The sequence below is a fragment of the Pollachius pollachius genome (assembly GCF_949987615.1).
Source record: "Pollachius pollachius genome assembly, chromosome: 11".
Taxonomy (NCBI): domain Eukaryota; kingdom Metazoa; phylum Chordata; class Actinopteri; order Gadiformes; family Gadidae; genus Pollachius; species Pollachius pollachius.
Window position 1 is genome coordinate 4454709 of NC_136944.1, and position 27997 is coordinate 4482705.

The window sequence follows — 27997 nt, forward strand, 5'->3', positions numbered from 1 at the left end:
AAAGAGGAGAGAGAGAAAGGAGAGATGCATAATTCATTTTCATATTCCACATAATAAACTATACTGTACTGTGGTCTACTTAACAGTGAACAAAGCAGCTGAATGTATTCCATAAATGGTAGTACTATTCTGAATGTGATCGCTAAATTTAAAGAAAGAAGGGAAGCATTAATTAGGTTGATTTGATGCTTCAGTTGATACATGTTGGGTGTGTTTGGATGTTCTTGGTTAACGCCTCAAGTAAGTCATCATGCATCACCCCACCACAACAATGAGACCCAGAAAACCTACCCTCACTCAGTGACAATGAAAGATAAATCCACATTTTTTAGAACACTTTTTAATCAGATATTTAAAGTGAAAATCCTGCACTGATAGTCATCCAAAACATTGATATATTAACATATATTTATACAAATCGAAATATATATCTACATCAATGTTCTTCGTGGCTTATGCGATTCACTGACAGTAGCAGCAGTGAATCAAACACTGCACTGGTCATGTGTGTCCTTGAGTTTTTTAGAAACAGCTTCCCCTCACCTACATTGGCACATTTTAATGGACGGAATAGAAAAACAGTTTAAAAAGAGAGGGAGTCTGTCGCATGGATTCTGTTCACCAAGACGCTGTGGCGACAGACAAACAGCCCTGTCACGTCCTAAGAACATCAGACCAGAACCCAGAGGAATCCAACAGATACAGACAGCAAAGGATTGTCTCCATTTAATGCACTTTAGTGCACTTTATCCCCTGAGAAAAATACTTCCTGTTGATTATGCAGATTTCATTTTATACAGAAAGAGTTCCTTCAATGTGCAAGAATGCTCTTAAGCACACACACCCATACGCACACACACACATTCAGGCACGCACAAAGACACACACACTCACACACGAACGCACGCAAGCACGCACTCACACACGCACACGCGCTCCTCAGGGTGTGAAGAGGATGGGCCTCATAATGATGAAGGTGTAGTTGTAGGACGGGGGCAGGCCCTGGTGCAGGGTGGCGTTGAAGGGGCCACTCCAGGAGAAGGCTGGCAGACCCCCCTGTGTGGTCGGACCGTTGACCGCCTCCACCTGGAACTCCCCCGCCATGGGGAAGTCTGTCACCTAGGCATCGGGCAAGAGAGATATGGAGGGCGTGAGTGTGAGCCGAGCTAAGCGACCAAACTGAGATATCAAATGTAAAATGTCAGTAATTATATAAACAAAGTTTGTGTCATTTGTATATAAATGTATATTATAGTTATAATTAATAATTTCCATGACAAATAAACACACACACATATATATATATATATATATATATATATATATATATATATATATATATATATATATATATATATAAGGATTTAAATCACTAAACATAATCCCTAACTTTCAACTGTAAATGTAATCTGTAAATGTAATCCATTAATCTAATCAATAAATGTAATCCCCAATTGTTATCGATAAACTTAATCCCTAAATGTAATATGAGAAATGCATTTGCTAACACTAACGCATAAAAGCGTCAGCAGTAACCAGGAAGTGGTCTTACCTTGGTGTCATAGCAACCGCTCGGCTTGGGCTTCGACTCCAGCAGGTCGCCACGGCAACAGATGGTCTTGCAGGCGTCGCCCTCAGAGTACGGGTCTGTCTTGTATTCTGAAACCACGGCAACCGCAACACAGGAAGTTCAGCGTCATGTGAAGGGAACACCATGTCGTATTAAACTGTCAACAACAACAACAACAATGACAACAAAAATCAAAACCGTAAGAGGCAGAATTTCCTGGTTTAGAAAATAAAAGTATTCTTCTTTGCTACGTGAAGTCATGCATGAACCCGGAGCTCCAGCTCACCAGCTGAGCTCACAATTCCGCAGACACTCAGCAGGAACATTAATAGAAATACTAATTAGGTAGGTACCTATTTACACCAACTGGCATCCTGACTTACTTAGATCCTTACTGTACCGACAGCGGTAAATTGTTTCTCTTCTGACAACTTTAGTAATTGTAAAATCGTGTTTGATGGAAGCCTCCACTAAATGCAAATGTAAAATGTGACGGAAATCCAATCACAAACAAAACGGATGACAATGCAAAAAAAGGAACTTTAAACTAAAACAAGCGTTTTCCTGCCTCCCCTAGCCCTCTGTCACTCTCCCCCTGTGACCCCTGACCCCACCGTTAAAGCGCATGATGTGTTTGAGGGAGTCCAGGTCCGTGACCCGCCCCTGGTCCCGGCGGAAGATCTTGGCGCGGGGGCAAAGGTCGTAGGAGAAGATGTCCCCAAACTGCTCCACGGCGGCGGGGTAGCCACTCAGCTCGTAGATCCTGCGGTGGAACGGGACGTTGTAGGACGGCCAGTAGCCTGCCAGCAGGGGGGAGGAGAGGACAGAAGGGGGAGGGCGGGGGGAGGGGGAGGCGCGGTGTACAGGACAAAGGGGTGTTAGGTCGCAGAAATAACAACAGAAATATACACAAATCCCAAATTCTACGCTATGGAGGTGAGCTACGGTAGGTTGTGGGTGTGGTCGTTGGGTGGGTGAGGTCACGGGATGGGTGAGGTCATAAGATGGGTGAGGTCATGGGACGGGTGTGGTCATGGGACGGGTGTGGTCATGGGATGGGTGTGGTCATGGGATGGGTGTGGTCATGGGATGGGTGTGGTCATGGGATGGGCGTGGTCATGGTTGTGGGCGTGGTCATGGCTGTGGGCGTGGGCAGACCTCGGCGCAGGGCCTGGCTCTGGTCAGAGTACTCCACCAGGCCGGGGATCTGCTCCACCACGGTCAGCGCTCCGTCCTCCACCCAGCGGCCCAGCTTCACCCGGTGGCGGTCCACCACCATGTACTGGTTGTTGTACGTTCCTGGGGGAAGGCAGGTTGGTCATTCATTAGTGCTCAATATGTTGGCAGGATATCTTAAAACATTTTTAACTGTAGATTGAATATTCTGCATGTTTATATATATTTATATTCTACATTTGTCTTTCCATATTCTACCATTGCTAGTTTAAGGTTGACTTTGAAGAAAACGGTTTCCATTTATTTGGAACATATTCACTCATACTACAATGTCTAGCAAATCTTCAAGTCTTCTTATTTTTGATAGCAAGTGAAATAAAGCATAAAATACATACAAATCTAAACCCAAATAAATAAGATCATTTTTATACAACATTTATTGTCTGCAAATAAATGTAATCAACCAATAACTGAGATAAAGCGGTAGTCCCAGAATCAGTCAGTATGTTTTATAATGCAGTCGTAGAGCAGTAGGGAGACTAGAAGTGGTACAAATGTAAATACAACCGATACTTTTATTTTAGTCCTTCTTCAGGAAGTGGACCTGCCCCTGGGACGTTTCACTTCCTGTGCTCGTCTCTTCGTGGGCGGTTTCACAGGTCCACTTACTCTACTCAACCATTACTATACCATTACTCTGCTCAACCATATCTACTGCTTTACTATAACTCTACTCAACCATTACTATTAATCTACTCAACCATTACTATTACACTACGAATACACTACTCACCTATAACTCTAATATTACTCTTCTTAACCATTTCTCTACTCAACCATTACACTGCTTAACCATTACTATTAGTCTACCGCACAGTACTATACCATACTACTACTCTACTCAATCACTTACATCACTCTACCATTACACTACAGGTACTATACCATACTAGCCCATAGTCTACTCTTGCTCCTCTGTACCAACGCACGCCACAGCCCTCGCTCTAGGCTAGCTTGTGAAAGAGTGAGCGCTGTGATGGGTTTGCAGATGTAACGTTTAAAACACTGAGTGTGCCTGAGACCGTTCACTGAGCATGTGTGTGTACGGAGTGCACCCAAAAAGCCCCAAGCCATAGGCAGGGGGCAGGTTTCAACATATGGTGGGTTAACCGAGGCGTGTCTGGCTGTAGAGGGGGGGGGTAGGCGGCTGACCCGAGTTGTGCGTGGCGAAGGTTTCAGCCCACTCCTGGCCGGTGCGCGCCAGGCTGTGGGCTAGCCGGACCCTCTGCCATGCCAGCAGGCTCTTGGGGGTCACCAGGGTGTACAGCGAGGCGTTGAACATGTTGTTGGTGGTCTGGGTCATCATCAGGCCGCTGCCCAGCAGGTAGAAGTCGTCCAGAGACACCAGGAACCCTGAGGGGGGATGTGATGCATGTTGGGAAATAAGAAGAGGGGAACTCAATAGACATGGGACGGAGAGTGGCTAGAAGGAACCGGGGATCGAACTAGCAACCAGAAGGTTGCTAGTTCGATCCCAGGTTCCTGCTAGCAGAGTGTTGAGGTGTCCCTGAGCAAGACACATAACTCTCACTGCTTTTGATGTTAACAATAGTCCAGTGTGCCCTATACCAAAGGAGATAAGGAAGGAAGCATTGAAGCACCTTTCCTTAGCATTTGGAGAATTCAAACAGCTCTCATCATGGCTGCCACTTAAGTACTTCAGGGTCATTCCACTCAGCTAGGAACCTCCCTAAGCAACAAAAGACTGTTGGACCGCATCCAGAGGGAGAGAGTGAGACAGAGGGAAGGTAAGACAGAAAGAACTACAGAAGGATGGTCGGACAGAGAGAGGGTGAGACCCTCTCTCTGGTGGAGTCAGTGGGCTTTACCACGAAAGGCGACAGCTAGCTCGTCGGGAGTAGTTGGGGTGAGGTGTCTTGCTCAGGAACACCTCAACACTCGGGGAACAAACTAACAATCTTAAAGTTACAAGTCCACCCGCTCTACCTCCTGAGCGACTTACAACGGTTCATACCAATGTATGAACTGTTGTTCATACAACGGTCGCTTTGGATAAAAGCATCTGCTAAATGCCCTAAATGTAATTGTGAGACAGAGAAAAGGTAAGACTGACATTATGCAGCCAGACAGGCAGTCTGTGCGTACCAGGGTAGCTGCTGAAGGACAGCTGTCCGGTGGCGGCGTGCGCATCGCGGACATTGAAGTCCCAGTGCTTGTAGATCCGCGAGGTGGCGGCGTAGGTGTACCAGCTGGAGTGGGCGAAGAACAGGTTCTCAAAGCCAGGTGACATCTGGGGACCAATCAGAGAGAGGAGGGGAGGGCACCGGCCAATCAGAGAGAGGAGGGGAGGGCACCGGCCAATCGGAGAGAGAGAACTTAGAAGGGATGTGGCTTTACAGTTCAGGATTCAGGAAGAGAGAAAATAACCAACAACCAGTTATCATAAATTATTTAAATAATAACGGAAAAGATCGACGAATGTTCAGTGACGTAAAAATAACAAAACGATATCTTTGTTCCAGGCCAACGGCCCTCCTCTCTCCCATGATTAAATGAGGTTAAAATACATTAAAAAAGAAAAACAAGGTCCCCACACTGTCGTTTGTCAGGCGTCTCGGTGACCTCTGACCTTGATGAGGGCGGAGCAGTGGCCCATCTCCGGCCAGCGGAGGCCCCCCTGGGGGGGGCGGACCCCCGGTGCCAGCGCCGGGATCAGGTCCAGCAGGTCCCCCACCGCGTTCAGGAACTGGATGGCGAACAGCGACAGAGGCTGGGCGGCCGGAAGCACAGGTCAGAGTCCCATTACAGTCTCCTAACGCTGGCGATTCATTGTGCCTCATTGGCTGTATCCTGAGCCAATCAGAGTGCTTTTTACATTCCATGATCCCCCGTCTGCCAAAATAATCTTTCTTTGACGCTAAATACAAGATGAACCTTAAACTATGTCTCAGGCTATCATGCTATGAGGCTAAGGCTTTCATATAACACAACACCACATGGGGGCCACCTGCTGTCCGTGCTGCTTGGCCCAGTGGGCCACGCCCGCCCGCAGCCCGTCCATCTGGGCCAGGATGAAGCCTGTGTGCCTCCACAGGGGGACCGAGCTCTGGTTCAGCCGCACCTGCTCCCGGCTCCACTCGTCCTGCTGCCTGCGGCCACACAGAAACACTTACAGTGTTACATTAGGGCCTTTAGCAGACGCTTTAATCCAAAGCGATTTATAAGTCGATTTGTCAGAAGAAAGAGAAACAATATATCTCTGAGGGTACAGTAAGGATGTTCCTAGAACCAAGTCATGTCAACAACAACAACAACAACAACAACAAAAAACAAACAGCAGCATCGACTTCTCCAATGGCTGAAGGGCCCTATCCAACAGAAATCTTTTGTGAAGCGTCTGCATAACATTGGGAGGTTTGGGCTGGAGGTAGGTTCATACAAAAGCGTCTGCTAAATGCCCTCAATGTAAGTGTAAAGGAAGCTGTTCACAGAGTGGGAGGATTTGTCAGGGCCGCTCTGGTAGAGGAGTTCAAGAATAGGACTCCCACTTGCCCACTCCAGTGTAGGTAAATGTTGACGAGGAGTCCAAACATGTCTAGTATATGAACCCACGTGTGAACGATTCACCAGGGAACGAGCAGTAGGAGAGGGGCAGTCGGGGGAAAACAAAACAAGCTGTCGCCTCACTCCACTGCCTTATAGGAGGATGTGAAACCCGCCACACCGAGATACGTCAGCTAAAGGAGAAGATGTTCTCTGTGGGGACCGGAGGGTTGTTGGTTCCGCCAATGTCCGGGGGTTCCGTGTCGAGGGGGGGGTGGGGGGACGTGACGTGTTGTTGGAGGTTAAGCCAAAGTAAACAAAAACAGACTTACTTCATGAACTTCTGCACTTTGCTCAGGACCTCGGGGCTTTGGATGAGTTGAGGATACATGTTGGTGTAGTGGTCCATGATCTGCCTGAGAGGAGGAGAGGAGAGAGGAGGGGAGGAGAGGAGGAGATTGGAAGGAGAGGAGGGGATAGGAGAGAGTAGAGGAGAGTGGGGAGAAGGAAAGGAGAGGAGAAGGGAGGAAAGGAAAGGAGAGGAGGAAAGGAGAGGAGAAGGAGACGACGAGAGAGGAGAGGAGGGAGAGGAGAGGAGGAGGAGAGGGAAGGACGGGGGAGAGGAGAGGAGAGGAGTGGAGAGAGTAGAGGAGGAGAGGAGAGAGAGGAGAGGGATAGGAGGAGACGGAGGAGAAAAGGAGAGAGGAGAGAAGGTGAAGAGAGCAGAGTTGATAAAAGTTACGTCTCAAAACAAGCATCACATCCAACTGTCTAAAGAAACAAAGATGTCTGCCGTCTTACTGGGCGGTGAGGTAGCCTTCCAGGTAGCCGGCCAGAAAGAAGGTGATGTCATCGGGCTGGAGGCTCTGGCCATACCCCGCCCGGATCTCCAGCACCCCCCAGCCGGTGGTCAGCAGGGTGTCGTTGAGGTAGCCGTAGGCGTCCCCCGTGGGGTCCAGCATGCCCTCCTTCAGCCGGACCGTCTTCAGGGTGGGGTCCCAGTACACGGTGGCGGCGGTCAGCTCTGACAGACACAGAGCCTTATTTAGCACCACGGACGCCATCGGTTTGGGAGAGCGGTTAAGTTGGTCTCGTGATGGGTGATTGGTATACAGTGGATATTCATTTTTTCTATTTTTTGTAGATCGTTGTACATTATTGTATTATCATTAAGTACATATAGCTTTCCAATGCAAGTGCTGTGCAGTAAAGCATTCATTCAATTTTACCCTTCAACATCTCATCCACAATTTACAGGAATTATGTCAAATAATTGCTTGCATTTATAACAATAAAAACATATTTGATCCTCTCTCCGATCATGTTAATCACATGGGTCCCCCCAACTTTAATGTCCCCTCCAATTTACTTCTCAATAACTCATTATTTCATATGCCTGTTTTGTCACTGAACAGAAATTGACATTTGTGTCGATTTGAAAATACAGTATACAGTTAGACCTCTTATGTGTCACATGTTGTGACACAGCTTGTTTTTAAATGAATACACACGCACAGAAGGGAATTTGGAAAAGATAACAGTTGTCAATTGTTATTGAAGAGATCCAAGTCAGCTAGAGGGGGTCCCATGGTCTGGGAGCTACAGAACGATAAACATTAACTCTGTGGAACACTTGAGAAGATAAATATAGACCAATCAAAGGCTGACCTTTAGAGGGGACATGTAGGCAGATCTGAGTTAAGTTGGGCCCCTTGGTCAACAGGTCTGAGAGTTACTTAACTTTGTATTTAAAGTTATAGAATGAATCAATTCGAGGGAAGATTCCAAAGAGATGTACTTTTACTATGTTTTTAAACTTTTAAAGTTGTAAATGTGAATAACATATCTTGTAAGGGATTAAAGGTGGACTGACCTCTGAATGCTAAAACAGCAATAGCATTTGGCAAGATTAAAAAAGGAACAGCTTTTGAGCAATGAAATATTTGGGACAAATTGAAATTAGAATGTTGAATATGTTTTGATTGTAATAAATGCAAGAAAATCAAAATTATAATTGTTGTTTGCAGTTGAGATGCCGATGGCAACAATTGAATGGATGTTGACCCCTTAGCGATTACACAGGAAAGCCTTTGTCAATTCTTTGGACAATATTGAATTAAAGTAGACCTATCTAAGACATGGTTTGTGTACATTGTTTGTGTAATGGGTAAGAAAAATAGTTCCTTACAAAACCAAAACATTTTGGGGGCTCGTCCGGGATTGGCTTCTAATGCTAAGGAGAGCTAATCTCTACCATTGAACCTGAACAATAGTCACCAGTCCTGGATCAACGAGTGGGACGACAGACTTCAGAGATCCAGAGATGTCTGCTGTAAAAGATCTGCACAGAGAGATTCAGCGGAAGCTCATCCAGCTGACCAGCTCCGCCGACACAGATGCTCTTCACAAGCTTGTTGCTGCCATCAAGGATGTGGTCGAGGAAGAGGTGCCAGGAGAAGATTCAACAGAGTTGGAACTTTTTGACTTCATTACGGATGTCTTGAAAAGTGACCAGTTGAGAAGTCTAGAGGACCAAGGTATGAGTCATCTGCTCTTCTTCAATGACCTCATGAGTGAACTGAAACAGCTGCATGATGAAGAGGATTCTGTGTTGGAAGAAGAGACTGAGCCAGTTGAAGTAGTATCGGTAACAAGTGAGAAGGTAAAAGTGGCATTACCCCAAGCTGAACAGAAAGGAGATGTAACTGATGTGATCAAGTTGAGGGATGTTTCTGCTATGTGGCCACGTAGAGAGATGAAGTTGCATTGTGGGCAGATTGGCGATATTGATTCTGATGTAAGTTATAACACCCTATGCAAACAGATTGAAGAGGGGTTAACTGAGAATTTTTCAGAGTCAGAACTGATTTGTGCTGTCCTAAAGATTATCAAGCCTGGTACCTTTAAAGACATGCTAAAGAGCACACTTGAGAGAAAAGAGTAGTGAGAGTTGTTTCAGGAACTTAGTCAGGCAAAACAACAGGATAAGGAAAACCCACAACAATTCATGTACCGGTTAATGGGGTTAAAACAACATGTCCTATTTGCTGCAAAGCAGAGTGAGTCTGAGTTCCAGTACGACAGTAAACTTATCCAAGGTGTGTTCCTCCACTCACTGTATCAGGGCCTAAATGAAAAATACTCCTACCTTAGGCGAGACCTTAAACCTCACATTGCCAACATGAGCACAACTGAAGATCTTATCCTAGATCTCATGACACGATTAGTTAGTGAGGAGGTGGAGAGACAAATAAGACTGGGTCAGACACAAAAAAAATAGAACAGTTACTGTAAATGCCACACAACAAGGGGGGAAACAAAAAGCAGCACAGGCTCCAGCTGAGACCCCAGCCAGTGTCCTGCAGACCCAAGCAGAGGTCCTAGCCAACCGTACTGCTATCCACGAACTCACAGCTCAAGTTTCAGCTCTCGCCAAGAGTCTGGAAAAAACCCTTACCCCTGTTGTAAGTAACGTAGAGACTGTAAATACCCCACAAAGAACATCTGCTCAACCACCATCAGTACCTAGAGGGAAATACAGGCTATGCATAACAGAAGAGATTGTCATGTATATCCACTGTTTCAAGTGTGGCAGAGGGTCACAGAGGTCACTTGGGAGGAACCACCAGTGACCGCAACCAAACCAGAGTCCCAAGTCACAGTAGCCTCACTAAAAAATGAAACTCCAATCAGTAGCAGGGCGTCAACAAAACCAAGAGTAAGAGGAAGTCGTGTTGCCAACCTTATTGGTAGGAAATGCACGGTCACATGTTACCTTAATGGTGTAAAAACTCAGATGCTACTTGATAGTGGAGCACAGGTTACTATCCTTGAAAAGTCGTGGCTTGAAACACACCTACCACATGTCGAAATCCAGTCCATAGACAAGTTACTCCCAGACCACCCACTCCAAATTATTGCTGCTAATGGGTCTGACTTACCTTTTGAGGGGTGGGCAGATATACTGGTTGAGATCAAAAGTGCAAAACATGGATGTTTAGCCATAAATGCACCCATGCTTGTAAGTCAGCACTGCACAAGTGGCATTTTGCTTGGGTTTAATGTTATTGAAGAAATCATATTGGAGAGTTTGGCAGACCCAGGAAGTGATGATTTGAGTGACTTACTAGCAGGGACAATGCAACTCAATCCAAACACAGCTGAAGCGCTAGTCTCAGTCGTCAGGGAAGCTCCAGCCCAAGCAGAGCCTTCAGCTGAAACTGAGCCTGGACGCACAACAGTCAAAGTTGTGAAAAGAGGGTTAACAATTCCAAGCGGCCAAATCTGCCAAGTGAAATGTCATTTCCGGTCCAGGTCAGCGGGGAGGACAATGCTGTTTGAACCAAACCCAGGGTGTGTCATGCCAGAAGGACTAGACCTGTTTCCAGCACTAGTGGATGTGACCACAGGTTCTTTCAAAACAGTTAGAATCCCAGTACACAACCCCATGAAACATGACATCTTCCTGCCCCAGAGATCTGTTTTAGGCTGTATAGAGGCAATAATTGACAGCAAGCCAATACAACTCAGCTCTCCCCAGCAATAAAGCAACCCTACCAGTGACACCCAACTGTGCTCCGCCCAGATTAGCACACCCAGCAGTACAGCTGATGCTGATAGCTCGCCAGAGTCACGCTTAAATGAGAAATGGCCCTCAGGTCAATTTGGATCATCTTGACGAGCAGCAGCAGGAGGATGTGCGTGAAATGTTACACAAGGAGTCTGATGTTTTTGCAAGAAGAGAGGGAGACATAGGCCTTATACCCAATTTAAGTCTTAAGATTAATGTTGTGGATAACACTCCTGTCCAGAAATCCTATAACTCAATCCCAAAGCCTTTATACAAGGAGGTTAAAGAGTACGTACAGAACCTCCTCGACCGAGGGTGGATCCGCAAATCTGTCTCCTCCTACACCTCACCGGTGGTGTGTGTCCGCAAAAAGGATCAGAGCCTGCGTCTTTGCGTGGATTTCAGAGGTCTCAATCAGAAGACCATCCCTGATCACCATCCACTGCCACGAATCCAAGATCTGCTTGACAGTTTGGGGGGCAATACATGGTTCTCCATTCTAGATCAAGGCAGTGCATACCATCAAGGGTTCGTGAGCGAAGAGAGCAGACACCTGACAGCCTTCAGTACACCGTGGGGGTTGTATGAATGGATAAGGATTACATTTGGACTGACTAACGCACCCGCAGCATACCAGCGATGTAACGTACTAGAAGACATCAGAGATGAATGCTGCTTACCTTACCTTGACGATGTGCTCTGTTATTCAGTAACATTTGAAGACCACCTGAAACATCTCAGACAAGTGCTCTGTCACATGAGAACCAACGGCATCAAACTCCGACCAGCGAAGAGCGAGTTATTTAAGAGGGAAGTTCGCTACCTTGGCCGTCTGGTGTCTGGAGAAGGAGTCAAGCTTGACCCACAGGACTTGAAAGCTGTCTTAGCCCTGAAAGAGAAGACACCTCGCACAGTCAGAGACGTCCACTCCCTGTTGGGAATTCTTGGGTATTATCGCTCCTTCATCCAAGATTTCTCTCGGCTCGCGAGGCCCTTGTTTGAGCTACTCCAGAAACCTGCTGAAACAGATGGCAATATCACCAAGCCCCAGCTCAAGAGAGACAAAGGGAGAGCAAAGAAAGGAGACAGAGGACAGGTCCCTTCCAAAACGCCTATCACGTGGAGGGCAGAACACCAGAGTGTACTTGAAAATTTGGTGGACATGTTGACTCACCCTCCCATTCTGGCTTACCCAAATTTCGACCTCCCGTTCGTGTTGCATACAGATGCATCCAATGAGGGCCTTGGTGCTGTTCTGTACCAATGGCAAGACAACAAGCTTTGTGTTATTGGATACGGCTCAAGAACTCTGACCCCTGCTGAGAGGAATTACCACCTCCACTCCGGAAAACTCGAGTTCTTGGCACTCAAATGGGCGATGACTACTTATACTACGCCCCGACCTTTACCGTCTATACGGACAATAATCTGTTAACGTATGTCCTTAGCACAGCCAGACTCAATGCTATTGGTCATAGGTGGGTCGGTGAACTGGCTGATTTTCACTTTGATATAAAATACAGGCCTGGTAAGATGAACGCAGATGCCGACACTCTGTCCAGGTACCCCCTTAGTCTGCAGGAAGGAATGGGTGAGCATACTGAGTTCATGTCGCCTGATGTTGTGTCTGCAGTGTGGCACGGAAGCAAGGCAGCACATAAAAATGATGTCCCTTGGATAGCGGCATTGCAGCTTGACGGTGTAACTGAAGATGATGTACCACTGAACCAGCTTGCCAGCTTCACCTCAGAAAATGTCTTGACAGCTCAGCAGGAGGATCTAGCCATCAAAGAGATCATTTCATTGAAACTCAAAAACTGGACACCAAATGAAAGAGACAAAAGAAACATGGAGAGACAAACAAAAAGACTACTCGGTGAATGGAATAAGCTGAGAGTGGAGGATGGGTTTCTGTATCGAAGGACTGAGCAACACAGACAACTAGCCCTCCCTGAGAAACTGAAACTGAAAGTGCTGAAGACCCTGCACAATGACATGGGCCATGTAGGTGCAGATAAATTCCCTCATCTTGCCCGCGAGAGGTTTTATTGGCCACACATGCAGGATGACATTGAGGACTATGTAACCAAAAGATGTACTTGTATAAAACAGAAACGCCCGAATGTGCCACAAAGAGCTCCAATGGGAAAAATTACCAAGAGTGCTCCATTCGAACTTCTCTGTATTGACTACCTCCACCTGGAGCAGAGTCAGGGCTACGAGTACATCTTGGTTGTAATTGACCACTTTACCCGCTTCGCTCAGGCATATCCAACAAGGAATAAATCTGGTAAGACAGCAGCTGATAAGATATTTCAGGATTTCATTCCTCGCTTCGGATACCCTGAGAAGCTTCATCATGACCAGGGAAGAGAGTTCGAAAACAGCATGTTCAGTAGATTACAACAACTGGCTGGCATCGCCCATTCTTGGACCACACCTTACCACCCCCAAGGCAACCCCGTGGAAAGGCTGAACCGCACACTTCTACAGATGCTTCGAACTCTAGAAGAGGAAAAAAAGTCTCAGTGGAAAGACCATCTGTCCCACATTGTGCATGCCTATAATTGCACGAGACATGAGGCAACTGGCTTCTCGCCACATTTCCTCCTGTATGGCCGAAGTCCACGGTTACCTGTCGACCTACTGTTCCCACCTAAAAGAGAGTCTGAGACATCTGACAGACAGTCATATGCATAGAAATGGGGAGAAAGAATGCACCTGCATATGAAATAGCTACCAAAAACAGTGAGGAATCCTCATCTAAAGGCAAGAAACAGTATGACAGAGGAGTCAGGGGCACTGCTCTTGAGCCTGGAGACCGCGTGCTGGTGAGAAACCTGTCGGAGAGAGGTGGTCCAGAAATGAAGAACAGAGACCCTGGTATGAGATGAGCTCTTGAGCTCCATTCAGTTAAGCGGATATGTTGGGAGTGTCTCGAAAATGCCTACTGGGAGCAAGTAGTTCACTGGTGGAGACAGTTGGAGATGGACCAGTCTACAAGGTTCAATCTGAAAAAGGATCGAGCAAGACTAATGGGAGCTTTGTTTCGTGTCTCTTGTTTGTTAAACAATAGGTGGGTTTAAACTCCTTAAATGCAACACATTATACTTTGCAGAGTAGGCATGTTAGTAGGGTCATGAGTGTAATAGTTTTGGTCAGAAGAAGAGATGGGTTTTGTGAATGTTGTGTGATTGTGACCATGAAGCTACATGCTAATGTTGTTGGGCTAGCGGTGCTAGTGGGTTCTTGCGGGCGTTGCGCTGACATTGGGTTCATGAAGTGAACGTGAGTTTCGCCTCGGCACGGTTTAGCCGCTGGTTAGTTTATCCAAAACATGGGTTTGTGATATGTGCTAAACCATCCGTAAAATGAAAGAGTCTAATATATTATTTCAAGGGTTTTTGTATTGTATTAAATGGAGTTCCTACCTTTTAAATATTATTTGATATAAAGCGACATTTCAAGAAATACTCATAAGTGGCTATAGGCATTTCATTATTATTTTTGATATGTTTATACTGATTGTTTGATTTCATGTTGTCATACCGTGGAGTTACGTATCTCTGAAGTCAAAAGTTTATGTCAGTCGTCATGTGTCATTTCAATGTTATAAGTCATAAGCATAAAGTTAAAGTCAGGATTTGAATAAATGTTCTGGTGCAGAATAAATCCTGGGAGCAAGACTAATGGGAGCTTTGTTTCGTGTCATTTGTTTGTTAAACAATAGACCAGAGGATTTGTGCCAACATACCCTCTTGGCTGCCCCTAGGTCAAGGGGGCAACATCTGTTAAACTCTATTGTGAGGTGACAGTATTTTTGCAATTAATTCTCATTTAACCTGCCAGTTCTACATGGGATATTGAGGGAATTTGATGCTTTCGGTCAACAACATAAGAAGAAAGGAGGTCGTTTGGTGTTTCCAGACGGGTCAGGAGGTCCAGCAGGCCTACAGAAACATGATGCATGGAGCACCATGGAGGAGAAGGGGGAGGAGGAGAGAGGAGAGGGCAGGAGGAGAGGGGAGGAGGGGAGAAGAGGGGAGGAGAAGAGGGGAGAGGAGATGGGAGAGGAGAAGAGAGGAGAGGAGAGGGGGAGCGCCGTGGAGGTGAAGAGGGGAGGGGAGGAGGAGAGGAGAGGAGAACCGCGGAGGTGTTGCTACTTACTGTCCGCTGCGGAGGAGGAACCGGCAGCAACGCTTAGTAAAACAACCAGACACAGTCGGGTTTTTAGGAGCATTTTTTGTATTTTGTTGCTCCAACGAGTGCTGAATTCGTGCTCTTTAAGAAACCTTCACGCTTGCAGCTCGACTGACAAACGACAACTTCCCGAATCCGGGAACGTGTGTGGGTCCAAGGAACTCAAGGGTGTTCCTGGTGGAGGACTGACGTCAGGGGAAGACTTCTGATTGGCTACAAGTCACGCGGCGTTTACCTTTACTTTTTAAAGCGTGTTACAATTTTGTTGGATTGCATTTTTATCTCACTCTAGATTCTGTTATTCTTAGACTTGTGTCCATCCAAAAATAGTCAGTCTCAGAAGAAAAACAGAACCCACCCCAGACGGGACTCGAACCCACAATCCCTGGCTTAGGAGGCCAGTGCCTTATCCATTAGGCCACTGGGGCTTTCGGCTAGAATACTATTTTCCCTGCTATTTATCCACTTAATATAGCCAATATACAAGACAATTTTATTTTTTTATTTAATTATCATATTAAATACGTTTTATAGATGATAATTATATTTATTGTGAAAATAATTAACTTTTAAGTCGTAAGACCAAGATAAAAATATGCTCTATATATTATGAATTTAAATATCTATCATGTATCACGCTGGGCGCAGGGAGAAATAGATTTTATTCATATTGTCTGATGCCCCTCACACACACATGCACACACACACACACACACAGACACACACAAACAGAAGCAAATACTGTGTGATTAAAGCCACGATGAAATAAATCATACCAACCGTATATAGCAACAATATTACATTAAACAAAAACATTAAATAATATTTCAGATACACAAACAGTATTTCCCTCAAGCTATCCGAGATAAAAAGATAGATCACTCCAAGTTTAATTAGTTAACTAAGTCATGAATAATGAGGCTTGGAATGACAGATAAGGGTTGCTCCTCACACTAAGTTAATTTAACAAAACATAAAACCTCCAAAATATAACTTCACAAAATCAAAGTACAAGGATGCTTCAGTTTGGTCATAATGCCACAATGATTTCCCTTCATAAATACAATATATCACACAGTTTAAAGTTTTAAAATGAACTTTGAAAAGGCAAAAGAGACGAATACATTTTTAGAGAAGAATCTGAAAACACCAGTAGAATTGTGTGTTTATAACAAACCTGAAATTTATTTAATCTTGTGTTTATATCCTTCTATCCATTATTTATTTATTTCTACTAGATACATTTACTAATTTTTCTCAGTTATACAGAATTTATAATAATTTCCATAACGGCTTGAGCATTGGCTGAAATATAAAAGCACTAATTGCCTTTTAGCGCGGCGGGTCAGATAACCCTAATGTATGATCTGTATTTATACTCGTTCATGTTACAACACCCTACACAGGCAGTCAGAAGAGAAGGCACACAACATTCAAACAGTACTGCTTGCCGCGCCATAGACGATAAGTCTAAAGTCACCGGGATACCCCCCCTTCCTGCACTCATCACAAAGAGCACAGGGCTAGGAGCTAGGAACTAGGAGCTAGGAGCACAGGGCTAGGAGCTAGGAGTACAGGGCTAGCGGAGCAGGAAGGATCAAAGGCTTTGATTTGTGGTTGAGATGAACATGCTTAAGGTATCTCATATTACATTAATAGAATCCAGTGTAACTATCAATATTCCTATGTTCCTCTGATTTTTTAAATGGGAATAATAAACAAATGAATAATAAACTAGATAAATCTGTAACTGTGAACCTTCCAGTGTAATATTCCATTGTAACCTAAAAATTCCAGTGTAACTGAGAACATTCCAGTGCAACAGAACATTCCAATGTAACTATATGAATATTTCAGCGCAATATTCAGTGTTATAGTCCAGTGTAACATTCCAGTGTAATCCAGAACATTCCAGTGTTACTGAGGACATTACACTGTAATATATCGGTATAACTGAGACTATTCCAGTGTAATATTCCAGTCAAACTGGATTTTTTTACTGGCGGCACAGCAGGACTTCAGCAGACCTTTGTCACGGTCGTGTTCGGATCAGGTGACCTTCTCGGCACAAGGGCGGGGGGGCCGGAGTGGTTCTTTGCCAGATGCAGTGCAGGAAGATCGCAAGGTGGGGGGGGGGTAAGAAGAAGAAGAACCACCAGAGGGGGGACAGGTCCCATGACCCCGCGACCCTCACTCGTCATCAATCAGCTTCTCGGCGCCGTTCTCCGCCTGTCTGCCCGCTCCTCCTCCTCCTCCGCCCTCCTCCTTGTCTTTCGCCTCCTCCTCCTCCTCCTCCTCCTCATCCTCCTGGTCGTCGTAGGCCTGTGATTGGCCGCCGTAGTTGATCATGGTGCGGGAGAGGTCCACCTCGATGGGGAAGACGTCCGCCTCTTTCAGCACGGCGTAGCACTCGTCGTAGTAGCGCGACATACCCGATACGAAGCGCTGCAGCTGGAACACGATGTCCTGGACTGGAGAGGGGAAGAAAGAACAGAATGATCGGTGGAAGGAAGGAATGAAAATAAGACGACAGGAAAACAAAAAGGAAATAATTATAATTGAACATTTTTAATTGAAGATAGCTCTCATTGAGGGACAGACAGAGAGTGAGCGGTAGAGGTGTACCGTGTTTCTGGTCCAGCAGTTCGATCTTCTCCAGGACGTCCTTCCTCATCTTGGCGAAGCGTGCCCGGGCCTCCTGACGACAGCGCAGCACCAGGCGGTACTCGTAGTTACCGGTACACACCCGGTACATGGGCTCTCCCATGGCCTGCACGCACACACACACACACACACAGAGACACAACCACACACGCACACAGAAACACACGCACACACACACACACAGAAACACACGCACACAAACACACGCACACAGACACAGAGACACAACCACACAGACACAGAGACACAACCACACAGACACAGACACACACACACACACACACAGACACAGAGACACAACCACACAGACACAGACACACACACACACACACACACACACAGAGACACACACACACACAAATGTAAAAGGAAACCACTTTTGTAATGCATCTAGTAGTGCTTGTTGTAAACCTGTTGCAGTGTCATCAGAACGGCAGAGCTGTCACTCACGATGCTGGTGTACTCCTCATCGTCCATCTCCTTCACCTTCAGGCAGTAGGACTGAAGCGGGAGGAACAGACAGTGGTCATGTGATCATGTGGTCATGAGGGCCAGAGATAGACTGGATACGCCCATCCCGTTCTGCCGGCGAGTTGAATCGCCCTGCAGAAGGGTCTGGAGAAGAGCAATACATTTCTTTCTGCTTCCGACAGTTTTTTGTGGGAGCCATTTAACAAGCTGGCTTACCCACCTGGCGCGCTATTGGCTGGTTTAACACAGGGACCACAGGGAAGCGACGGAGAGCAGCCAATTGCATACAGTCAGTTGAACTAGGCCTGTTGATCACGCCTCTTGGGCTGAAGAAAATGACAGCAGCCTCCCCAGACCAACATGCAATCTACGATGGAGCTTGGTCTGGCAATAGCCAGGCTAGGCCAGAGATACAGCCAGGCCAGAGATACAGCCAGGCCGGTCTGAGCGGGGGGTCAGAAGGGGTCCTGTGGTAACACGGTACTTGCCAGGTATTCAAACTTGACGTCCAGGTACTTGCGGATGGTGAGCTTGGTGTCAGGGATGGCTTTGTGGAGGTACGTGTTCAGGTCATGGAGCATCTGTGGAGACAAGGTGTGGACCGTTATACAGAGATACACCGGTGTGAGACACACCTCTAAACTGGAGGGCATGACCAAGTTAATTGTTTCCCAATGACAACATGCATTGCCAATTATGTTGTCCATATGCAAAGTTAGTCTTATTTTGTAGTATTTATAAAAGTTTTACAAAAAGTAAGAAAACTGCCCCTAAATAGCAAACACCAGTAATTTTGGATTGCTGGCTAGGTGCTAAATAAGACAGGAAACTAAAAACACGGTGTTGTTTATTTAGCAATCCATTATTAACTATTAAGCTTGCTAATTAAAACACCAAGTATTAGCTAATCAGCAAGCTAATTAAACAGCCAGTATGAGCTAATCAGCAATCTAATTAAACAGCCAATATTAGCTAATCAGCAAGCTAATTAAACAGACAGTATTAGCTAATCAGCAAGCTAATTAAACAGTCAGTATTAGCTTATTAGCCAGCTAATCAGCTAGTCAATATGATTTAACCATGTTAGCCAACAATGCTCATAATGACGATAAGGCTGAAGCGCTGGACGCATTGCTGCTCGAACATTACGGCCGGTAGAACGTTACTCACCGGCTTGATGGTCTTCAGCAGCTGGATTCCGAACTTCTCGATGTTGCGGTGGGCGTCGGCGAACTTCACGAAGGCCTCGCTGGCCGCCGCCTGCGGCTCCCGCACGCCGATGACGGAGAACACGTCCCCGAACGCTGTCAACGGTCACCATGGTTACATATCTGTCACCTGACCTCATGTGCACACAGGCATCGGGGAGCTGCAACGATGTGCAATGCTTCAGCTCATATTCTAAAACGGAACTGGACGTCGGATGATTTAAAATCGGCGGATTCAAATGAAATATTCAAATTAGCAGAATGATACAGGTTTGTGATAGAAAGTCACTTTCCACCAATAAACAAAAAGATAAACAAAGAAATATATAAACCAACGATATAAGTGGCAAATTCACGATCTAAACAGTATATTTTTGTTGATTTATAGAGCTGATGGTACGTTCTGAAGCTTACCTCTGTGGGTCTGAGAAAGTTCAAAGAAGGCCCTGAGAAGCCTCTTAGTGTGCTCCATCAAGCCTGGAAAAAACAATAACAAACAACAATAAAAACTTGGATAAAACAGTTTCGATAACGGTGTGTACTTGGGTACAGTTCCAGTAACCGTAGCATTCTGAGAGTTTATCTATCAAGAGTGTGTCAATTAACAAAGTCCTTCAAAATCAATTAGACGACTCAAATATAATCAAAGGGAAGTTATAAACATACCTTTATAAAGCTCCGCGGTTTTCTCCAACTCCTCCAGCCTCTTGACCAGTCCGTCTGCACCACACATCGTAACAAAACAACAAGCATCACCCTTAGCGTGTAATAACACAGATGGTAAACGGACTGCATTTATGAAGAACCAGTGGCCACACAGAGCGCTTTACAATATTGCCAAACATTCACGGCAGTGTCACCCATACAAGGCGACAGCCAGCTCGTCAGGAGCAGTTAAGGTTTGGCGTCTCGCTCAGGGGCACCTTGACACTCCGCCTCGGCTCCTCGAGTGTGGAGGTGTCCCAGAGCGAGACGCCTCACCCTAACATTCACCCATTCACACACACGTTTACACATCGACGGTGGAGTCGACCATACAGGGCGACAGCCAGCCCGTCAGGAGCAGTCAGGGTGAGGTGTCTCGCTCAGGGACACCTCGACACGCGAAGAGGAGCCGGGGATCAAACTAGAAACCTTCCGGTGACCCGCCAACCCACTCTGCCTCCTGAGCCACATGCCGCCCCCAGACCGGTTCAGACCAGCCAGTACGCGGGGGGTCTCACCGTTGCAGAGGATGGCCCGGCTGAGGCCCAGGGCGTCGGCCGTGCCGGAGCTCATGTTCTCCACCAGACGGTGCTTCACCTTCTTCAGCACTGGAACACACACACACACACACACACACACACACACACACACACACACACACACACACACACACACACACACACACACACACACACACACACACACACACACACACACACAAACACACGAGAGACTATCAATCCACTAGGAATTCAACCAGTTTTAATGTTATTAACTAAGGGTTGTTATAAACTAACTAGTTATGTTAATAACTTTCTTTATCTCGGTCTTGGTCCGGTATCATTTTCAAACTAGTGACATATCGGATCAGTGTCTTCTAGGGCTGCACGGTATATCGTTTTCGCATCGTAATCGCTCAATAATTCGCCACCATAAGGCTCTGTATAACGAGTGCAAAGCAGAATCGGAATACCATGCAACCAAAGCAAAACACTATTTAGGATGGCTTTGCCAGTGTTGCAGCGTATGAAAAGGGTTCCAAACGGATTCATGCAGATGCACTCCACTACAAAATCACCCGCCATACGTATCACGATATTTTTTCATATCGCAACGCAATAATACATATCATGATACACGATATGTAAATATCACGATACGATCTTCGTGCACCCTAGTGTTAATGGCACTGACGCAGTATTCTCCGTGGGTGGTCGTCTCTGTGCACGTGTCTCACAGCCCTCACCTATGTCCAGGGACTTGCCCTGCTTGGGGTCCGCCTGTAGCTTGTTGTAGTGGATCACAGCTTCTTCCTAACACACACACACACACACACACACACACACACACACACACACAAACACACTTCATGTTAGGCTGACGTCATGTTAGGCTGAACCCATTTCATGTTGAAAATCATTGCTATTTGTTAGTTATTTCAACATTTATTCCTAAGTCTATTAATGCTATTTTGGTTCTGAGGACAATTTACAGGCTTAAAGGGGGACGTCTCGCTCTGCAGTTTCCTAATAACTGAGCGAGTTTTGCTTACAACACACGGATGAAGGAGAACTCTCTTAGAGAAGAACTTGAGTTAGACTCCTCCCCTTAAACATTTCAACCAACACATCACCAATGTACAGGGCTGACGCATGATGGGATGGAAAATCAGAAGAAACTTCCTAACCCAGCCCGAGAGTAGCTTGGGGAGAAGGATTCTGCACTGGAATGCAAACCCTCCTGTTACCCTGTACTGCTGCAGGATAAATCCTTCTATACTGCGGTCGCTTTCAGAGTGATCAAGTTCCATTCGCTAACTAGCGAACTAACTCATGAACTCCATAACGAACGAATGCAAGCACTGGCATAGCTACTTCACGGTGTAGCGCGCCCAAACAGAGAGACCGACGGTGGAGCCATGGTGCATAGGATTTAGCAGTAAGCCTTTAATGCCACAATTCATCCCTGGTCCCTCACCGGGGGCAAGGGGCCTCACCCGGCATCCTGACTCCACAATGGATCCTAATGACAACACCGGCGCACAGGGCGGTGACGTAAGGCAATGCCTGAGGCTGTACGAGAGTTAAGGTTCTACTAGTCAGGTCTGAATGAGTTTGACTCACTCTGGGTGGATTCAGAGCCACGCAGACCCGCACGACGCATTAAATACCGAGAGCTGTGGGATGGATATACAAACTATCTGTGAGTAGCTTTATCTGTCCCTGGTCTTTGCAGCTTTTCGCTGTCCTTTGTTTTATTGATTTGTGAATTTATGGATCATTTGAAAAGCAACCACCTTTTTATTTGCTCAGTTTAAATCATAATTTAATGCTACATATGGAAGATAAAATAAAGTAACCAACATATTGGTTACGCATTGGTTAAACATAAATATACAACAATGAAGAGTAGAACTAAATCCACATTCTGGTTAGAGTTCAGCAATCAAGAGAACATCAGGTTATTCTACTGGTAGAGGTGTTTGACTCTGAGCAGAAAGGTTCTGGGTTCGATCATTATCCTCCAGCTCCCCGGAAGCTTCCTTAAGCACGATGAGCGACCAAATCCCAACCTAGTCCCTGGTGACCTGCATGCATCTCTTTGGATAAAAGCGACAAACGCCTAATAAATAAACCTCTGACCAGCGAGAACCAATAGGAACAGAGAACAGGGAACAAAGAGGGGGACAGCGGAGGAGTCAGGACACCTTCCGCTAGGCTGCAGTCCTTCCCCTGCCAGTGATTGGCTGTGGGCTGTGGGGTGCGTACCTGTACAGTCTGAATCATCTTGGCCACCTCCACCTTGGTCTTCCCCTTCACTAATTTGCCGTTGACCCCGGTGATCTCATCGCCCGCCGCCAGCGTGCCCTCCAGGGCCGCGGGCGTGTTGTCGAACACCTGCCAACCGCGGAGGACCTTTACTTTGAAATGTTCCCCACCAATAGGGTTACCCAGTTGCCCATTTCACAATTGAAAGGTCATGAAATAATAACGTTATGAAAAGAATATACGTTTTTACAATGTTTCAACACATTTCGTTTGAATTATATTCACTAAATGTGTCATGTGAAATAACTTGATGTCATTGGCATTATACAGATGTGACCAAACTGAACAATGCAGTTAGCATTGAAGTATGTGTGCGTGTGTATATGTCTCTCTGTGTGTGTGTGTGTGTGTGTGTGTGTGTGTGTGTGTGTGTGTGTGTGTGTGTGTGTGTGTGTGTGTGTGTGTGTGTGTGTGTGTGTGTGTGTGTGTGTATAATTCTCTGTGTTTGTGTGTGCGTGTATATGTCTTTGTTTGTGCGCGTTTATATGTCTTTGAATGTCTTTGCGTATGCTTTTGCGTGTGTGTTGGTGTGTGTTGGTGTGTGTGTGTGAGTGTGACCTGTACGATGTAGAGGCAGGGACAGTGCTGGGCCCCGCCCCCGATGCTGATGCCAATCAGGTTCTGCCCGTCCTTCTTCAGAGTCACCGTTCCGGGGACCGTGGGTATGCCCCTGTAGGGGGAGGGGCCAACACGTGTCAACAAGAGAAGACCAAGAGATCAAGATCATATTTACATCTATCATATTGTAACCTATATAAATATGATCTTTACCTCTCATCTTGGAACAGTTGTAAGATAAGCAATAGATATTAGAAAAAATATACTCTACATCTATCTATCTATCTATCTATCTATCTATCTATCTATCTATATTGGTAGGTAAATAGAGGGAAAGATGGATAAAGAAACTTCATTTATTTGTTTCTCATTCGTGATGATCGCGTGATATGATATTTCAGACATAATTCATACATAAGAAAATTCAAGTTCTTAACTTTTTAATCTGTTTTTTTATATAAACAGACAAAAAACGATAACACTAATAATGGTATAAATGGTGCCTTACAACTTGTCTTCTTCAAGGTCATAGTCCATGTCAGTGAACATTCCACTACTGCCTCATCCAACCTGTCAGACCAAACACAGGAACATTGCCAACGTTAGTTGAAATCTCAACGCATCCAGCACATAATCACATATTTGGAAAAATGGTTACTTTCTTTAATGTTTCAGAACAATAGGACACCTGGTGATGATAATAACAATTATGATATTGACCTCTATATTTATGTAGCACGTTTTTTTAAAGCAATGTTTACAAAGTGCTTTATAGGAAAAGTGATTAAACTAAAGACAGAATACAGATAAGAGAAATATGGAAATAAAGAAAGAAAATATTTTTAAAAAATCCTAAATTGCTCACAGATTGAGACCAGCAGGCAAAATTCTTATTATTTGTTATCCATTAATTGTTGATTGTTTCATGCCCAGGGCAGAAACACGACAGCAATAATTACACAAGAAAATGCTAGCCTATAAACAAAATGAGTTTTTTATCAATTATTACATAATTCTTTATTTGGACAGCCTGGGGATTGTAACTGTTGATTACCCATGCAGAGAAGCACATTTTTAATGGAATTGAATGCCAAATAAGCTACAGCTAGATATCAAGATTACATATTGCGGATGTCTCTGATGTACAACATCTGTAGCCTGCTAGAAGCAACACACACACGCACACGCACACGCACACGCACACGCACACACACACACACACACACACACACACACACACACACACACACACACACGACCTAGCAGCATGCTAGCAGCAGAGCTTAAGGACCCAGCAGGTGCAGACAGCTGTTGGATCATCACTGCTGAACGGCTCGCAGTGCAAATCGCACAGTAGACTGCATGAGAAGGAAACAGCCTCGACTGGTGTCCCTAAATGACACCGGACACTGATCGGACAGCATTAGATGACTGGTGGTTTATTAAAGGTGTAAGGATGACGTCTCCTATGAGAGGAGAGCTACGCCTCTCTGCAGGTCATCTGTGTGATAAAGAGAGTTTACCTTGAAATACAACCTGGTTCGCTCCCGTTATCCTTGATACGCCGGCCAAATAGGCATCGAAGCTTCAGTATGCAACGAAATGTAACGTTAGTTTACAAATGTTTGACTTCCTGGATCGTTTGACGTCACAGGTTCTCTCTGTTTACCTTCGGACGTCACCTCCGGGACAGTGCTCCTCCTTGATGTTTTACTGCTCTTCTTTGTGGTCGCAACATCGCTCCCTTCTGGCCTTATTTGGTACTTTTTGCTGCAACACGGCTTCCTTCTGGCCTTATTTTTATTATTTTATTTTCTGAAATACTTCCTGTCCATGACTATCAATAAATGTTCAACAGATCAAATTCGAATAACCATGATCAGTTTTTGATTGATAGGCAAGGCAAGGAAACTTTATTTATATAGCATTTTTCATACACGAGGCAGACTCAAATTGCTTCACGTAAAAACATTGTCATACAATTCAATTAAATAATAAAAGAAAACAGAGAAATAAAAGAAAATAAAGGCAAAGTAAACAAATTCATTGTAAAAAGTTCAATGCATTTAAGACTTAGCAGTAAGCTAAGTAGTAGGATTACTCTGAGGGAGCATTTAAATACAGAAGATATTCAAATGATGGAACATTAGTTCTGCAGGACTACTATCAACACCTGATACCTGATACCGTTTTTGGTATGTTGATTCATTTTGTACTACAGGCATGAAGGGGAAATGCATTGAATTAATGTCTTTCACAAAAGAATGCTCAAGGATCACCAAAACTTCCAATCCAGCCGAATCAGATTGAAATCATACAATACATTTAAACAAAATTGTAAATAGGACCTATACAAATGTAATACAAACATTTTAATAAAAATACAAAAACACCACACCGAACACTGTGTTGATTGATTGATTTAATCACAGCGGCTGCTGGATATTTAATGTTATCACCTCTTAGTCAACATGAGTTAATGAACCTAAAAACAATAGACGGTAGGTGGGTTGACTCTTTGACTTAATCAAGCTATAACAGTGTTATACTCTCTCTCTCTCTCTCTCTCTCTCTCTCTCTCTCTCTCTCTCTCTCTCTCAGGCCTACAGTATAAAAGTCAACTGATATGTTCTTCTCAAAACATTTGTCTCCTAGAAAACTAAGTCTGTGAGTTTGGCAAAGGAAAGTTAACCGCTGGATCCGATCATGGTAGGTTTATTTCATTGTATTGTTCAATGTTTTTTTGGTCCGTACTGTACAAAAGAACAACTGCAGATGTATTTGACTTGCTTTAAAACCTTTCATGTTCAATGTCTTTTCATAATACATTTGAATGTAATTTCATTATAAACCTGGACGTTGTACGCAGGAAATGGAGCTGAATAACATTTGTCTCAGTGCTGGAGATCACCTGACCTTCAAAGGATTGATTCTGCCCAATGCTCAAAGGTAAGACAACAGGACAATCAAAGTTAATCGTACTTTAAAACTCGACCCTAAGATGTATCATTTGTGGTTGTATTGCTGTTGACTGTTTTTGCCTCCTTGCTTACTGTTAACTGTTTTTTTTGGGGGGGGGGGGGTTTGCAGATGGTTCTTGTTAAACCATTCTTTGTTTAACCTTTTCTAATTGATTTGTTTTTAGTCATTAGTAGCATAACTTACGCTAAGTGCAGTTTAGTAAATTTATACATTCTGACTTGCTCTTTGACTTTCGTTACTGATCAATCGATCGATCGATTCAGGTTCCAGTTTGACCTCGGCAGTAGCAGCAATGACTTGGCGTTCCATTTCAACCCTCGTTTCCACGACGCCGATGATGGAGCCGTGCTTATTTGCAACTCCAAATGTGATGGATGCTGGGGCGATGAAAAGCGGGAAAGTCATAACCCTCTAAAGCAAGGCGAGGAGGTCAAGGTCTGACATAATGCTGCTGTTATTCACTTACCATTATTCTAGTATATCAAATGTCATATATCATAACTTCTAGTGCGGTGAGGGTGAGTCTGGCAGTGTCTTGGTCTGGGTATGTGTGTTGTGTCTGCGTGCATGGATTCAGGCTTTGGGTCCAAACAAAGAAAATCCAATCTCTGTATATCCCTCTATATATAACACTCATCACTGATGTTTTATAAAATGTATTACCCTTTTAAAATGGGTTCTAAGTTCATGTTTAAATATGTCTTAAAATCATCGAATGATAGACAATGCAGACGTTTGTCAATCAAATCTGCGCACCTTCTTGCCATGAAAGATATTTTTTGATTCTGTTGCTGTTTTTGTTATTATGATTTCAATTGTCTTTATTTGTAGTTTAGTAAAAAATATGACCATTACATTTTTTTCGTCTTTGTGTTATTAGTTTTAGTTGTTTGTAAAATGTATTGCTGTCATTTCGCATTTTCCCCAGATTGTGTTGAAGTTTACGGGAGACATGTTTAAGGTGGAACTTCCTGGTGGACAGACAGTGGACTTCCCAAATCGCGAAGGAGTCAGCTTCATCAGCTATGTCAGCATGAAAGGAGACCTGCAGATCTCTTCCTTCAAAATCAAGAACCATGGCTACTAACTTGAATGGTGACACAAATAGACTGAATTCAATTAACCAGCTTTTTCATTAAACTCATTGTACGAAAATTCGGTTTAGTAGTATGTCTGTGTGTGTGTCTGTTATTTTTGTGACAGTATTCAACCAATCTGCTGAGATTTAAATGTGAATAGAGTATCTCAAACCTTAACCTCCGACGGCTGCTAGGACCTTGGCTTTATGCCCATTATTCAAAGGGAACCATGAATGAAAGGGTTAATTAGAGGAATTCATTAAATAATCTTAATGTGAAGGTTCAATGAGGTGTGTAGATTGGTACCATCAGTGATGTTGGAAGTTCAGATGGTGTAGTAGAGCACCGTTTTTTTTATTGCTGCCAAGAAAGGTCCCTCCTAGTTCAACCCAAATCATTGATTATTTTACCTTGTTCTGAAA

General features: G+C 44.7%; 3 protein-coding genes across 3 annotated transcripts; 1 reads left to right on the forward strand and 2 right to left on the reverse strand.

Annotated features, from left to right (window-relative positions):
* Nucleotides 1-350: 350 nt before the first annotated feature.
* On the reverse strand, nucleotides 351-15212 carry LOC307082198 (phospholipase B-like 1). Its single transcript, XM_079745688.1, has 11 exons — nucleotides 15048-15212; nucleotides 7112-7334; nucleotides 6643-6726; nucleotides 5775-5916; nucleotides 5397-5537; nucleotides 4913-5057; nucleotides 3959-4159; nucleotides 2729-2869; nucleotides 2185-2370; nucleotides 1553-1659; nucleotides 351-1119 (listed from the first exon to the last, which is right to left on the reverse strand). Exons 1-11 carry the CDS (start codon nucleotides 15118-15120, stop codon nucleotides 940-942), a joined length of 1623 nt encoding a protein of 540 aa, XP_079601814.1. The 5' UTR covers nucleotides 15121-15212; the 3' UTR covers nucleotides 351-939.
* A 512-nt stretch (nucleotides 15213-15724) lies between these two features.
* pick1 (protein interacting with prkca 1) lies at nucleotides 15725-25176 on the reverse strand. Its single transcript, XM_079746278.1, has 13 exons — nucleotides 25038-25176; nucleotides 24023-24084; nucleotides 23515-23626; nucleotides 22897-23025; nucleotides 21375-21441; nucleotides 20647-20736; nucleotides 20090-20143; nucleotides 19838-19900; nucleotides 19386-19519; nucleotides 18704-18796; nucleotides 18195-18245; nucleotides 17706-17850; nucleotides 15725-17551 (listed from the first exon to the last, which is right to left on the reverse strand). The coding sequence occupies exons 2-13, from the start codon at nucleotides 24061-24063 to the stop codon at nucleotides 17271-17273; spliced, it is 1260 nt and encodes a 419-aa protein (XP_079602404.1). The 5' UTR covers nucleotides 24064-24084; nucleotides 25038-25176; the 3' UTR covers nucleotides 15725-17270.
* Nucleotides 25177-26386: 1210 nt separating this feature from the next.
* Nucleotides 26387-27583, forward strand: LOC307083231 (galectin-2-like; the record flags this gene model as incomplete). Its single annotated transcript, XM_079747065.1, has 3 exons — nucleotides 26387-26463; nucleotides 26760-26931; nucleotides 27425-27583. 3 exons carry the CDS (start codon nucleotides 26387-26389, stop codon nucleotides 27581-27583), a joined length of 408 nt encoding a protein of 135 aa, XP_079603191.1.
* Nucleotides 27584-27997: the final 414 nt, after the last annotated feature.